Genomic DNA, 11,767 nt, shown 5'->3' on the forward strand with positions numbered 1-11,767 from the left:
GTTCAGGACCACAAGGGTACACCGCATCCATGTTGGCTGCTCTCCAACTTTCTAAACTATTTCCAGTCAAACATGTACGACAGTTCAACGATTTGCATATCCTCCTAATTGCAAATCAATAGATCATGCATGAGTTAGCCAAAAACACACGATAAATCGATCAACCTAATGCAATTGAGAGCATCCACGCACCCTAATCCCCCAAAAAGCAGGCTAAATATTACTCATTTACAAACTACAACAAATGAATAAAAGACTATTAATGAAAGAGATAAGAGTGTACTCTGAAGTGCACGAAGTTTTTTTTTATTATTTATAAATATGATCTAAAAAAGCAGTAAGTTTAGAGTTCTCTTTATTATCTGCAAGTCTGAGATCAATGAACAAAAAAAGTTACATAGAACTAACGTATTAGTTGGTCAGTGAAGAACTCCTTTATTCACTCGCAAATAAATCAACAAATTGGAATTCAAAAGAAATACCCATTTGCAGGCCAATAATAAGCAAGCGCCTTTGGTTTGCTCGTCAAATTTTCTGTTACAAAAATAGGCAAAACCGAATACAAAATCCCACATAAAACAACCAGAATTTAATCTCAAGAACTAATCATCGAATTTTCTCCGAGCGAAACGCTCCAAGTACTGCTTCGGGGCCGCCGGGTGAACCCTCGAGAGCCTGGCCACAAAGTGATTTTCGCTGGTCCCAATCACGGTCGCGATTCCATATTCTTTCTCGAGGAACCCAAGCTTTCTCAGCCACACGTAGAACCCGTACCCGATCCCCGGGGAGAAGAGAACAAGATCCGTTCAACATACGCGTTGACTCCGACGCGGAGGTTGTTCTTCTCCGATCTCCGCTACGAAGGACCGAAATGACGAGTGCGACGACGGGGAGAACTGACGACGGAGAACTGACGGGTCGGGGAGAACTGAGCGGGGGTTTCTTTTTTTTTTTTTTTTTTTTTATGTTTTTGAAAGGGAAATGGGAAAGGTATGGGCTATGCGTTTTTTTTGTTTCAGAATTGAAAAAACACACTTGAGGGAAGGGAATGGAAGGAGAGTGAGTGAGTGAAGGATTGATTTTGAAAAAAAAATTCATTTAAGGGTAATTTGGACATTTTACGTGGTGAGATGCTTGGTTTTCCTAAGAGAACCAAAACATGGTTTGGTTTTCAAATCACATGCTCCACTAAGCTTGCTTTATCAAGTTTCCCGCTATTCAGTTTGTGAATGCTGAAGATATTGAGAGTTTGGATGATGATGACTGTGTATCTGCTAGTACTGATGTCCGTAAAGATGGTTCGGTCAATGTGACATTTATTTTTACGCGCTGTCTTATTTCAATCCATTCATTACATCGGAACAAAATGTCGCGTACATAATCTACATTGTGCGATATTTTTGTCTCTGGCTAAACATAATTTCATAAACAATTTATTTCTTGTATATATGTTAATTTGATATTTTTATTTGAATTTGTAGAGTCACACCAGAAGTTTTTTCTTTTTAAGTAACAACAGAATAACAGAAGAATTTAATTAAGTCATTAATTACTTCGTTCTACTTTGATGCATCTATAAGTTTTAAGTCATATTACTATAGCTACTTTGTTAATATATTCAAAATTATGAGAATCAAATGAATGAAAACTCCTTTTTACTTCTTATATATAAATATATAATAAATTAATTCTGGCTCTTATCACCTCTCTAGAATATGGTCCCTCAAAAACTGCCACATTAAAACTTGCTCACATAAATTTGATACCCCATCTGTCTTTCTCGTGTCCAAAAAGAAGAAATTATAATATGCACATAATATGGTATCCAAAATCATCCCATATGAGTAATAGGGCTGTGTCGCCTGTGTGAATAGAATCATAAACACTGCCACCAAGTACCTGAAAATTAATTCTTGTGATAACACAGGAAATAAAAGCTGTCAATTTGCTGAGCTCATATATAAGATATGTTGATCTCCAAGCCCAAACCCATGCATTTGGAATCTTTCTTGATACATGAAATCCAGCTAGACCCACGCAAATTTAATGCCTCGTTCTACCTAATCCTTTGAATCTCTTTACTGTACTAAAACAAAAGTTTCAGTGTATAATACACAAATATTGTCACCATTTTTGTGTCTTACATTCTTGGCCTTATCTGCAGTTATATAATTTATTTGCAGGCGCTGATTGTTTCAGACAAAGACCCAGGAAAAAATAATTATATGTTTATTGCAAACTTAGATCTTTGAAGGCACTAAATAATTGTAGTATCATATCATGTATTGAATCAAAACCAAAATTGTAGTATCATGTAAGAATAATATAGATTTAATGGTATGATGTGAAAAAAATATTCACTGCTAGGCATAGTAAGAACTAAAAAGTACATATTATAGTTTTGTAAATATATATTATGGATTTTTTTAATATATATTACTCTTCGAAATTTGATGATATTATATTCTTGTATATTTATAACTGTGTGTGCACACCAATTGCCCATAAAATATTCTTGGTGAGCTATACACCTATAATATGTCAATAAACTTGTTTTTATGTATATGAGATACACTCTATATGATATTGATTAAACTTGACTACGACTATATGTCTATTTTCAGTGTCCACATTTGATCCAAGCATTCCTTTCTTTCCAAGATTGATTCAACTCATTTTAGTTGTTCACCGGCCACGTACAAACCTTGTCTGTTAGAATTAATTGCTGGAAAAAAATGATATTAAAGAATATTTAATATTTATTTTGTGGTTGATTTGTGGTAAATATTTGAGCGGGGTCTATTAATCAAATATGCAATGTTAGTTTTGATTCTTAATCCTTGTAGCGAGGGTCGAGAGTTATAAAAATAATATCGATTATTTATTTGTCAAAATCGAAAACTAAGATAAATGAGAAATATTTAATGTTCAAATTGCGTTGAAAACTAACAATTATTGTGAAGGAAAAGCCAATGTGTGATTTGAATGAGAATGAACATGCACAAATTTCAGATAGGTGGGGAAACTTATTTTGTAGAGTTTACATATGATTTATTTCAATAAGTTTTTTGGCTCCCAAGATGCACACAAACCTATCTCCAAAACCACATGCACGCCGCCGCCGCCCATCCTGTCCAACAGGCAATGTTGGGATGAGCCTATCCCGAAACCCATTAATTTTTTTCTACCAAGTTTTATTTAGTTTTATATTTAGTATTAAATTAATGGGCTACGATTTTGATTTTGTTTTTCATCTAGCTAAAACATTCAAACCATTTGAATGTGTAACCGTGTCTCTGTTGTGTAATTCTTCGAAATTGAAGATTTCTGGGCTTGAATCACGTATGAGATACGCTTTCTTTATTGTATCCCTTGCACCTCGAAAATATCTTGAAGACCACAAATAAGAATACCGCAGAATACGACAAACCTGAATTCGGATTGCACCAAGATGCAGTGAAATCCTAACGAAGCAAGAATAATTTCTGGAAAAACGTGTTTTAGAGAGATAGAGAGAGAGAGAAAGAGAGAAGTTCGAAAATCAAGTGACGAATTCCATAAACGCAGCATTGTTTATGTATTCCTCTGCATAATCCTCACTGTGTTTTTTTTTTAAATTAAAGTACTAAATTAAGACTTCCTATAATAAGTGGATTAACAATAATATATGTATATATAGATATATTTATAAATAAACCACCAAAATGCATTACATTATTAACTTTTTTATGCATATTGATTTAGAAATGATCAAAATATATAATGTAAGCATATTGAAATAAACATGTATCAGAAAATATGTGACTTGTGCATGAAAATATTGATTTTAATAGTGGATATATGTGAAAGATTATAAATAAAATAATAAATAAGCCTCAATATATACTTGCAAAATCCAACGAATATTTTATCGTAATTACAGTACAACATAAGCCATAAAATACTTTTTTTTTGTGAGGATAATATAATATCATATGAAACCAAAACTATTGGGGCTCCACTAGGCTCTAACTAACTAACTCACTAAGGTTGCATTGGAGTTGGATACGCCGGATTTAGGGTGACGTGGCGTTCCAAATAAGAATCCTCCATTGCATTGCATGGCTTAATTTCCACTTAATATAAATTACTATTTATAAGTTACGCCAATATTGACTTGAATTCGATTCGTTTTTTTTTTTTTAGTAAAATTAAACTGATATGTTTTTGACGTTCACTTAATTATTTCTTACGCAACCCACTCCGTAAAATTGCCACACACGACACGAGTTCTTACAAATAGATATTATACAGAAGGATACCTATTATTACTAGGAAATACGTGTATAGAAAACTCTTTCTTAATAAAGAAAGAATTACCGAATAAGCTACAATCCCTATTTATTTAAGTTATATGCTTAACTCAGTATCATAATTCATAATGTAAAATGGAACATAAAATTGGTTCACAGTATTATAACAGTCAAAAAATTGGTTCACAGTATTATAACAGTCATGTTGCAAACGTATTGGGATTCTCTGACTTAACTAACTCCATTCTTTTAAAGAGCTCAACGAATTACACACACACACACAAATTCGAAACTTATTAACCGACTTTAGATCGATTTTTTTAATAAAAGAAAAAACTGGTTTTCCCGATTGATTTAGACCTCAGTTGAAAAAATCAGTTAAGAGAATCAGGTCAAATTCTCATATCATGGTACGGTACGTAGTGGAATATAACTTTTAAGCATTGGTGCTCTCTTTTTTAAAGAAGGAAAAATGAAAAGACAATGGTGCCCCAGTACCTCCGCAACACCACAGTCCCGCACTGATCAACTGCCACGTGTCACCAGACCAGCGCCACTGCTGTTTCTAGTTTAGCCTTTCAAACCAGAAATACTACGGCACTACTAAATCATTCATTTTCCACCATCTCTCTCTCTCTCTCTCTCTCTCTCTCACACACACACAACGCATACAAATAAAAATCCTAATTTTTTTCACATAACAGACTAACGTCTCTCTCTCTGAAAATGCTGAAACTCCTCAACCGAAATCTGAGACTCCTCTACTCGCGCCTCCGGTGGCCCACGCGCCGCCGATCAAGGCCCAAACTCATCATCAAGCGCTTCGGCCCAAACAAGCCAACGCCGGACGCCTCAGCCGCAGTCCACCCCTCCGCCGCCGCCGCCGCCAAAAAGCACGTCCGGATCGCAACATTCAACGCCGCGCTCTTCTCCATGGCTCCGGCGGTCTCCGCCGGCCCGCACAGCAGTCCCGGCGCCCCGCCACGGACTCTCCGGCGACCTAAGAGCATCCTGAAGCGGTCGAGCGGCGCGGCGGCGAGGCCGGAGATGAGAGTCTCGATAAACCTGCCGGAGGACGAGATCGGGAGGTTTCTGAGGCCTTCTCCGGCGGCGGCGAGGGGCGGCGGAGAGGGGAGTCGGACGGTGGCGGAGGTGCTGAGGGAAGTGGACGCGGACATCGTGGCGCTTCAGGACGTGAAGGCGGAGGAAGAGAAGGACATGAGGCCTCTGTCGGACTTGGCGGCGGCGCTGGGAATGAGCTTCGTGTTCGCCGAGAGCTGGGCTCCGGAGTACGGCAACGCTGTTCTCTCTAAGTGGCCCATCAAGAGCTCCACTGTTCACAAGATCTTTGACCACACAGATTTCAGGTCAACATCGATACTCATCATTTTGTTCATTAATCACACAAATAGTAATGATAATGATTTTTGCTTGCTCCGCTTCAATTACTGCAAAACACCGCCTTAAGAACTTTTGGTTGGGTGTTTGATTATAATACCTTACCTTAAAAAATTATTCCGTTTTTGTTTTGTGCGAGTGAATAGTGTTTCTGAGTTTTTAAGATTGATGTATCTTTGTCTCTAGATCAGTATTTTGGTCATTAAATTATGGATTTCGTCGGATTTTTTTTTTTGAATGAAAGTTAATGACCAAACAGCTTGCTACATTTTTTTTTCGCTAGCCAGCTTAATACATATGTACTAACTGGAGTTAATTTTATAAAAGAACTTAATTAAATTACATTTTGACTTTAAAGATATTAGATAAAAGCTGCATGATGTTTGATTAATCCATAAGAAAATCAATCATTTTGAAATTACTAAAATGCCACCATGTAGGAATTTAGAGACGAAAATGGTCGAGGACTATTTATGATAAAAAAGAAGAAGCTTGTATTGCTTCGTGATATTTTCTATGAAGATGAGCATCTTAAGTCATGTTACTTGATTAATTTATTTATTATATTATATTCATTGTAGTTGTTATCTTTATTTTACTTTTTATGTGTGTGTGGGGTGGGATAAAGATAAAGAGAATAATCATATATAGATACTTCCATTTTCTGCCTACAATGCATAGAATTGGAAGCGGTCATTTTCATTGCGCTCTTTCTTGGATCTTTCGCTTTTGATCTTTTCGTGTCCGACTTATCTCTACACTTATTTCTGCCTATGTACAGTCCATATCACATCATGTGCTCAATTTGCCTTCTATCTAGGGTTTTTATTCACGTTATGTAAATATAAACAAACTACTAATGCAAATATATATATATATATATATATATATATATAGATATTGGACCACTTGTATATAACAGCTGTGTGTGCATTGACTCGGGAGATTCGTTTACACTACCAGTTTTCAACTCCAGGACAATTCCTTGACTTGGAAAAAAAAAATTGATTTCGTTTGAATTTTTATTATTGTTATTTTATTAAGTATACCCTATTTAGAGAAAGGTATTTTGAAAATTACATCGTTTGATTTGTCAATTTAAATTTGATAATGTATTTGGAAAAATCAACAGTACTATGGTCAACGGAATAAAAAGAAAGTAAGCTATACCATATTTTGTACGCATTTAATTACTCAGTAAAATTCCCTCGTAACCTCATTTAAGTATTTTTTTTAAAGGCAGTTTTGCTGTGAGTGGCGATTGAACCCACGACACGGAGGTGGTGTGAAATTATCAACTAAGTTATGAACCACACCTCGTCTAAGCATTTAAGTTCTTATTTTAACATTTAATTAAGTAATTTAGTCATTAAAATTTAGAGATTTACTAAGTAGTCAACTTTTTGTAAATTTGAAATAAATAGCCATTATTTTAATATGATATTGTTCGTACGTTTTAAGATTTTAATTTATACTCTAAGAGTTTAATGATTATTTATATTTATTAACGAATGTTTACAACTGTTAATGTCTTTTGACTTTGTTACTAAAATCTTGTGACTTTAAATTTACCAAAAATTTATATATATAGCAAAACTTAAATTTTCAAATAACTATACATGTAAAGAGCCTTTTATTTAATCTATTGTTTCAGCTGTACGTTGATGTATTTATATAATATTATGATATCTTCTTTACATGCACAGGAATGTTTTGAAGGTGACAGTAGAAGTTCCAAAAGTGGGTGAAGTCAACTTCATGTGTACTCACCTTGATCATCTTGACGAGAGTTGGAGAATGAAACAGGTCAACGCCATAATCCAATCCGACGACGAGCCACACATCTTGGTCGGAGGACTCAACTCCCTCGAGGAATCGGATTACTCTCAAGAACGATGGACTGACATTGTTAAGGTTTGTCTTTTTTATTCTTCTCTCTCTCTCTCACAAAGTTATATATATGTATAGCAGACAGGCCTGACTACGTACGTTATTTTGTTTCTGTGATGAAATATATATATATATATATATATATATATATATATATAAATATATATATATAAATATTGATTAATTAGTACTACGAGGATATGGGAAAGCCAACGCCAAAAGTGGAAGTGATGAGGCACTTGAAGAGTAAGCATTACACAGATGCCAAGGACTTTGCTGGGGAGTGTGAGTCAGTTGTCATGATCGCCAAAGGCCAAAGTAAGAAAAATATATTATAAACTCTTTACCTTTATTTTGGTGTTAAACGTTTTTTTTTTTCTTTTTTTTTTTTTCCCTGCTGGGTGTGATTTTAATTGTTTAGATAGAAGTTACTGCTAGGTTAGAATCCAGCCGTTGCTTTTTAGTGCAAAGTAGTATTTTTTTAACGGTGTTAAATTTTTTAATTTACCAAGCATTTTAGCTCTTTCATAAAATTATTTAATTTAATTTATATGAAATTCAGCACGTAAACAACTTAACATATTAACAAACTTAAATGACTTGTTGATAATTTAAAAAACAATTTCATTAAAACACAATCATAAATTTACAATCCGAAATATTTCGTGATTAATTTTTTTAATTTTTATATCGTGTTTTTATGGTTAGATATACATTTCTCTTATAAGTATTTTTTATAAGATAAATTTTTATGAGCTATTAATTAAGTTGGCTAATGTGTTGTAAGTATCTTAGCTGATAGATTTATTTTAAAGATTAGTATATTTTTAAAAGATTAAAAATGCTATCAAATCAATAATTCGAGGATTATCGATCTTGCTTAAAAATTTAGCTTACAGACCAAAAAATTTACCCACCTATGTTATTTGCGCTATGAAGTCTAAATAAAAATGCTTTATATTTAAAATAATATAATCAGATTGATTAATATGGAAAAAAACTAATATGATATTTATAATACTATCAATATAATTACAAGGGAAATATATACTAGTAATAAAACAATATGAACAATATTTTGATACTTCATAAATATAAGCGGTGGCTCAACCAATTTGGGGCATGGGAGTACAGTAATAATAAAGATAAAAAAAAAATTAAAGTAAACACTCTTTTTAATAGATAATAAAAAGGAAAGTAAGGACTAATTATGAGATAAGAATAATGATGATATTTTGCCTTATTTATCGTATTGAAAACTAAAAGGCTTGTAATATTGTCCATCAAACTATGAAAGTTGTGGTTGACCATTTATAAAATTTTGAGTGGACTATAATTGTTGCGGGGGAGCCTTGTTGTTGGGTGACCCATTTGGTTTGTATAATAGACATTTTTGAACTTTTAAAGTCTAGCTCTTAAAATTTATTCTCAAATCTACCCTCTCCATTTGCTCTCTCTTTTTTAGATGATTTCTGCATCTTTTCTTTGTTAATATTAAAATTTTGCACTTAATCAAACACACACTTACAACTCCCATTTGTTGTTATTACTCTTCTTCCTATTCATATATGGGTCTTCATCCGTTCTTCGTTCCTTTTATTCACATTTTTTTTTTTCGTGTTTACAATTTCAAAATTTTATTTAAAGGGTAATTATGTCTATTTTTTTAATGGATATTTAAAAAAAAAATTTAAAACAATGGGTAATTTCTAAAAAAATTTTACCTTACTTTTACTATTTTTCAACTTTTTCTTATATATATATTATAATATCCCAATTGCTTACCGCGCTTACGGTCAGTAGTCCAATAGCTCACTCTCTTTTTAAAAAATAGTTAAAGTTTCATTTTATTAAAAAAACAGTCCACCAAGTCGAAGTAAATTAAATTAATTGTTTTAATTAATTTAATTTACTTCGGCCGTAAAATAAAACTTTGGATATAATCTTAAAAGAAGCTAGAGAATTTGCTAGTTGCAACAAATTTTCTTTATTTAAAGGGTAACTTTGTCTATTTTTCTTTTAATGGATAGTTTTAAAAATTATAAAAACTTTGGGTATTTTATGATTTCTTGTCTTACTTTTAGTATATTTCAACTTTTCCTATAGATCTTTTGCTAAAAAATATGAAATGGGAGGTCATATTTTTTCTAAACTTGTGTAGGTGTACAAGGGACGTGTAAGTATGGGACTCGAGTAGATTACATATTGGCTTCCCCAAACTCGGTCTATGAATTCGTCCCCGGATCTTACTCGGTTTATTCCTCGAAGGGAACTTCAGATCACCACATAGTGAAGGTTGACATAGCCAAAGTAGACGACGTTTCTCAAGAAAATGTGACGAGAAAACGAAAGCAAACAAAGCCGAAGGTTATAAAGATGTCTGGATCATTGCTGGTATCTAAAGGTATATGGAAAACAACAACATGATATGAGAGAGTAACCAATTTTTTATGTGTAATTTTGGTGTCAAATATTTAAGCACAGGTATATTATATAGTATGGTTTTTTCAAGCGTGGAGGAGAAATTCTTTTTTTAGCTGCTTCCATTGCTGTTATGATTTACTCTCTGTAAATCCTATGTTGCGACTTCACGTTGGCCTAGGAAGCAAATATTGATATATTCCATAAAGAAGGGGAAAAAAAAGGTTGACATGTAATTCATTTTTGGTCCTAAAATGCGCATGTATAGGTTTGGGGTGAAAGCTCATTATATATATATATGAGCCACGTTTGTTTTATGCCCAAGGAATTCTAGTTTGGATGGCTCTATTCGACCTTCTTCCTACGATGTCTCCTTCTTGTACGAGGTCATGAGTTCCTTCCTTAATTTTGTATAAAAATATCTTCAATAATAAAATTAAGGTTTTTTTTTTTTTTTTTTTTTTGTAATTTGTAGATTTTGTTTTAAATATTAATGTTCAATGTAACCGCTTATAAATTATATACCAAAAAAATAATGTTCATTGGCACCCAAATGTGATTCAAGTCAACAGTTTATGACGAAGATTAGAAAGTCAAAAGCATATCATGAATGGAAACTGAGTGGTATAAGAAAAATCATGAAAATTTGAAACTCTAAAAAGAAAGATAAAATAGATTCAAGTTCATAATGACAAAGAAATCCAAAAAGGTGTGTATCATCATGTTCATGCCATGTCATCCAAATGCACAAAATATAGATATTCGCATAAACACATAAGGAAAACATCCTACCAATAATCCATAGTGTTTTAAAAAAAAAAAAAAATTTAGTCAAATCGTTTCTTTCTTCTTCAGCTTCATTTTTACTAGATCAAGTGAGAAGATGACGACGAAGGTCTCAGCCTACAAACGCTTCTGTTCGATGGATAAAGAACAATAATAGATTAATTATTTCTTCCTAAATTAACAGAAAACACACTAAATCTCAATTCAAAGTCTCTCTCTATGTAAAGTATCATGTGGTTTTAATTTAAAACCAATTGGCAACAGGAAGAGTAATCCATAACCTTAATAACGAGCACAAAAGATACATCTCCAATCGATGTATGACTTCTTAATACCATGTGAAATAAAAATTGGATTTTGAAGAACACAACTAAAAATACGTCAACGACAATAAATGATAATAACGACTCCGAATGACGAGAAATGGCAATGTTAACAACATCAAACAATGCTAACGACAATCAATATGACATAAAACTACGCCTAACAACAACGTCTAACGACATAAAGTGATGAACGACGTCATATGATGAGTAACGAGATCAAATAGCAATATGTAAAACAAACGACATTATATGGCAACACGGAGAAGAAAGCGGGAAAAGAATATATAAAATAAGGCGTATTTTTGTCTAAAACAGAAAAAGTGGATTTTGTGTTATAATTAATGAGATAGTGAGTCTTTACCTTTTATTTTGTTTAGCATTGAGTCTATTCATGAAATTTCTCCTTTTTTTTTTAAATAATACGGATTTTCCATTAAAATTGGGTAAAAAACCCATCAATACAGGAGAAAAACACATTAGTACATGGATTACCAAAACCTAAGTCGAGGTGAATCTAACACTAACTTTCGGTAAAAGTACGATATGTGCAAACTTCCGACATCGGGAAGAATTACAAGCACTAATAGAGCACACAAGAGGCTCGTTAAAAAACCCAAAGAATGGCGATGGAAAAATCCAACCAAACTTGGTCCG

General features: G+C 33.2%; 1 protein-coding gene across 1 annotated transcript; it reads left to right on the forward strand.

Annotated features, from left to right (window-relative positions):
- The first annotated feature begins 4,909 nt into the window (after nucleotides 1-4,909).
- LOC149388814 (DNAse I-like superfamily protein) lies at nucleotides 4,910-10,291 on the forward strand. The gene is made up of 4 exons (XM_089624591.1): nucleotides 4,910-5,659; nucleotides 7,397-7,604; nucleotides 7,769-7,898; nucleotides 9,742-10,291. The coding sequence occupies exons 1-4, from the start codon at nucleotides 5,019-5,021 to the stop codon at nucleotides 10,005-10,007; spliced, it is 1,245 nt and encodes a 414-aa protein (XP_089480717.1). The 5' UTR covers nucleotides 4,910-5,018; the 3' UTR covers nucleotides 10,008-10,291.
- The last annotated feature ends 1,476 nt before the right edge of the window (nucleotides 10,292-11,767 follow it).

The sequence above is a fragment of the Urtica dioica genome, chromosome 8, assembly GCF_054948205.1.
Source record: "Urtica dioica subsp. dioica isolate 48M chromosome 8, U.dioica_male_clone48M_v1_H2, whole genome shotgun sequence".
NCBI classification, from domain to species: domain Eukaryota; kingdom Viridiplantae; phylum Streptophyta; class Magnoliopsida; order Rosales; family Urticaceae; genus Urtica; species Urtica dioica.